Raw genomic sequence first — 3484 nt, 5'->3', positions numbered from 1 at the left:
GCAACGGGACTCTGACTCTTTCTTCAATTTTCTTACGTTCTTGCAACATTGGACCCGTTGGCTAGGCAACGGGACCGGGGCCATCTGGGACAGATGCTTGATGCACTACATGACTCGGCACATCGTCTAGGCTCCCGGGCAGCTCTATGATGTTATGGCCACTTGGTGGTCTTTTTCCTGCTTTTCTCTTCTGTTTTATTTGGGCTTGCTTGTGTTGTGGCTCGAACAGACTTTTATGTCAGTGAGTTGCTACTCCATGTACGGACTAGTTGGTTGCTTTATCTATAAAGTGGGGCGAAAGGCTATTTCAAAAAAAAAAACTATCTTAAACCGGCGCTAGATTTTTGGTTAGAGCGTTGTTATATCTTATTATGCTTCTGATCAAATCTGGGCTTCTTTCAGGCCTTCTCTATTAAGTAATACTACAACAGACAAAAAATAATTTTAGCTCGAGAAAGAAATTTGTCCAGAGAGCATAATGTAGCCAGAACATAAGAACTCTCTCTAGTGATGCACAAATCCAAACACAAATAGGATCCAATATAAAAACTCCGAAGACCAAAACATATTTATCCATGTACATATCATATACATCATGCATACACACGTAAAGGGACGTAGGCAACAGATTGAGCAGTTGCACCATGGAACACCACTCAGACATAATGCTGTCGTCAGGAACTGAAGCGCCGAACATGTACAACACACACACACATGTATAGTAGTACTTACATACTCTAACAATCACACACACAGGAACACACGCGTCGCGTGCGCACACATGTATAGTATATAGTGTAATACTTAGATAATGGGCACTATGCGGATGTAGCTAGTCCGATCATGGCTTGGCCTCAGGATCCGGAAAGTGGAATTCAGGCTTTGGGGGCAGCTCAGCTTTGGGGAACGGTGGCATTTCGTGCTTCGGGACCTCTGGCACAGCAAGGTGCGGTAACTCGGGCTCTTTCGGCACCTCAGGGTGCGACACATGGGGCTCCTTTGGCACCTCTGGCACGGCATGGTGTGGCATTCCAGGCTTCGGCAACTCTTGCATGGCAGGGTGCGGCAACTCGTGCTCCTTTGGTACCTCTGGCATGACAGGGTGTGGCGCTTTTGGTTCCTTTGTCACCTCTGGCACGACGGGGTGTGGCACTTCTGGCTCCTTTGGCACCTCCGGCACGATAGGGTGCGGCAGTTCGTGTTCCTTTGGCACCTCCGGTACGACAGGGTGTGGCACTTCGGGCTCCTTTGGCACCTCGGGCACAGCCGGATGCGGTAGTTCGGGCTCCGGGAGCTCGGGCATAACAGGGTGTGGCGGCAGCTCGTGCTTTGGCACCTCCGGCACTACGGGGTGTGGCACTTCAGGCTCCTTTGGCGTCTCCGGCACCACGGGGTGTGGCACTTCGGGCACGAGAGGGTGAGGTAGTTCAGGCTTCGGTAGCTCGGGCATGGCAGGGTGTGGCGCGAGTTGGGGCTTTGGCAGCTCCGGGACGATCGGACGTGGTGGATACTCCTTCTTGGGCACGGCCTCCTTGAGGTACCGTGCTGCGCTGCTCATGGAGCTGCATGAGAGCAGCAGCGCCACGAGGAAGACAAGGGAGGCCATGTTGTTCTTTTGCAGCATGGGCGATCGATGCTGTGTGCTTCTAGTGTGTATCAATGTGCGAGGCAACTTCTTGCTGTGATGGCTGGGAGATAGAAGAAGGCTGGTATTTATAGTCCAAAATGCTGCACCTACATGTGGCGGGCATACATGCATGATTGCATGCATGTTTGCGGTAGAGACTAGTAGTGATCTGGCTGAACTTTGGTGCCTTGGTGGCCTGGTAGGTCACCTGCATCTCGGTGGTTGTTTACTCGCTTCAGCTTTGTGTGTGATCGATCTCTGCCTATCCATCTCTAGTTATGTGTGGTTAGATAAGTTTGGAATGTTGAGGGGACATGTGTGATTACATGATATGGCATTTCTAGCCCTAATTTTTGACCCGAACCTGCAGGGAGTATTTTTTATAGATTCTGTAACAATCGTGGTAATATGTACATGAAAGAGAAAACAAAACTAATGTACAACAATAACACATGGAACTGCTAAATCAGACTATCTGACGGACTGAAACCAATCAACATTTCAAGCTCTCTAATTGTCTGTTGACTGCCCTCTACAAAAAAGGGAAACTGAACATCTACAGCCGAGCACCCCAAAACGGTCTTAAATGCTCAGACGGACGGTCCAATCACTGACCGATCATGAAAATTCGACCCCGACGGGTGCCTCAAACGAGCCTTAAATGTCCAGACTAACCGGTACCTCTCATATCCAGCCCAAATATAAAGCGGATATGGGGGCGTTCGGATGCGTCCGCCACATCGGATTGACGATGAGGTATCACGTGAAAACAATCCAAAACCCGGCGCTCCCAAGCTCGTTTCGTCCATCGGACGGGTGGCTCGCGTGGCGACGCTCCAGCCGGCCGCGTGGTGCCTAGCCCCGCTATTTAAGCCGATCGTCGGCACCAAAACCCTATCTGTCCACATTTTCCCCCTCCTGTCCGCTGCCACCGCCACTTTCCACTCCCCGTCCACCACCACTAGTAGCCATGCCACCACGCCGCCGGATAAGGAGCTACCCTTATCTAACGCCAGAGCGTTAGCTGCAGCTCCTTGAGCAGATCCAGGCAAGGCGCGAAGACTAGATCCCACGAGGCTACCTCCGGATGAAGTGGATCCAGACGAGGACTTGGAGGAGGGGGGGATGAGGTTGAGGAGGAGCAGGAGGAGGATGTGGGGGGACTTTGGGGACACGGATTTGCAGACGGAGCAGGAGGCCATCTTTGATTCCCTCTACTTAGAGTCGGATGCGGAGGCCAGATGCCGCTGTCGGCGGGAGATGGAGGCGGAGCACACTGCGGAGCAGGAGGAGAAGACCCTCGCCTACATGGAGGAGGTCGAGAAGGAGGAGGAGCCAGAGCTCTCCTGCGCGCCTGTCCACCCGGCGCCCAGTACCGGCGTCGTGGACGACTTCGACGACTAATCATAGCTATGGTGTCGTAGTACGTATGTTTATTTTGCATGATTTGTATGAATCTGCGAGGTGTAATATGAGAGCCTCGAATGCAGAGGAACAAATTTAAGACGTGGCTGGTCAAATTCGATTGTAGATGCTCTAAGATTCTACCAGAACCTGCCGTCCAAATGTACTCATATCGATGCATCCCAAACTGCTTTCATGCCGGACAGAAACATCCTAGAAGGTATGGTGGTCCTTCATGAAATGCTCCATCAAATTCACAGGAAAAAATTAGATGGAGTTGTTTTTAAGGTGGATTTCGAGAAAGCGTACGATAAAGTCAAATGGCCATTCCTTCAACAGGCCTTGCGTATGAAAGGTTTTGATGAAGCCTGGTGACGCCAGGTAGAATCATTCACGCAAAAAGGGAGTGTTGGAATTAAAATGAATGACGACATAGGTCATTATTTTCAGACA

General features: G+C 50.9%; 1 protein-coding gene across 1 annotated transcript; it reads right to left on the bottom strand.

The window, feature by feature from the left end:
* Nucleotides 1-541: 541 nt before the first annotated feature.
* On the bottom strand, nt 542-1680 carry LOC123185027 (protein PELPK1). Its single transcript, XM_044597048.1, has one exon. The coding sequence runs from the start codon at nt 1622-1624 to the stop codon at nt 842-844; it is 783 nt and encodes a 260-aa protein (XP_044452983.1). The 5' UTR covers nt 1625-1680; the 3' UTR covers nt 542-841.
* Nucleotides 1681-3484: the final 1804 nt, after the last annotated feature.

The sequence above is a fragment of the Triticum aestivum genome, chromosome 2A (assembly GCF_018294505.1).
Source record: "Triticum aestivum cultivar Chinese Spring chromosome 2A, IWGSC CS RefSeq v2.1, whole genome shotgun sequence".
Classification (NCBI taxonomy): domain Eukaryota; kingdom Viridiplantae; phylum Streptophyta; class Magnoliopsida; order Poales; family Poaceae; genus Triticum; species Triticum aestivum.
The sequence above is the reverse complement of the archived record's forward strand: the minus strand, read 5'-3'. Positions and strand labels throughout refer to the sequence as shown.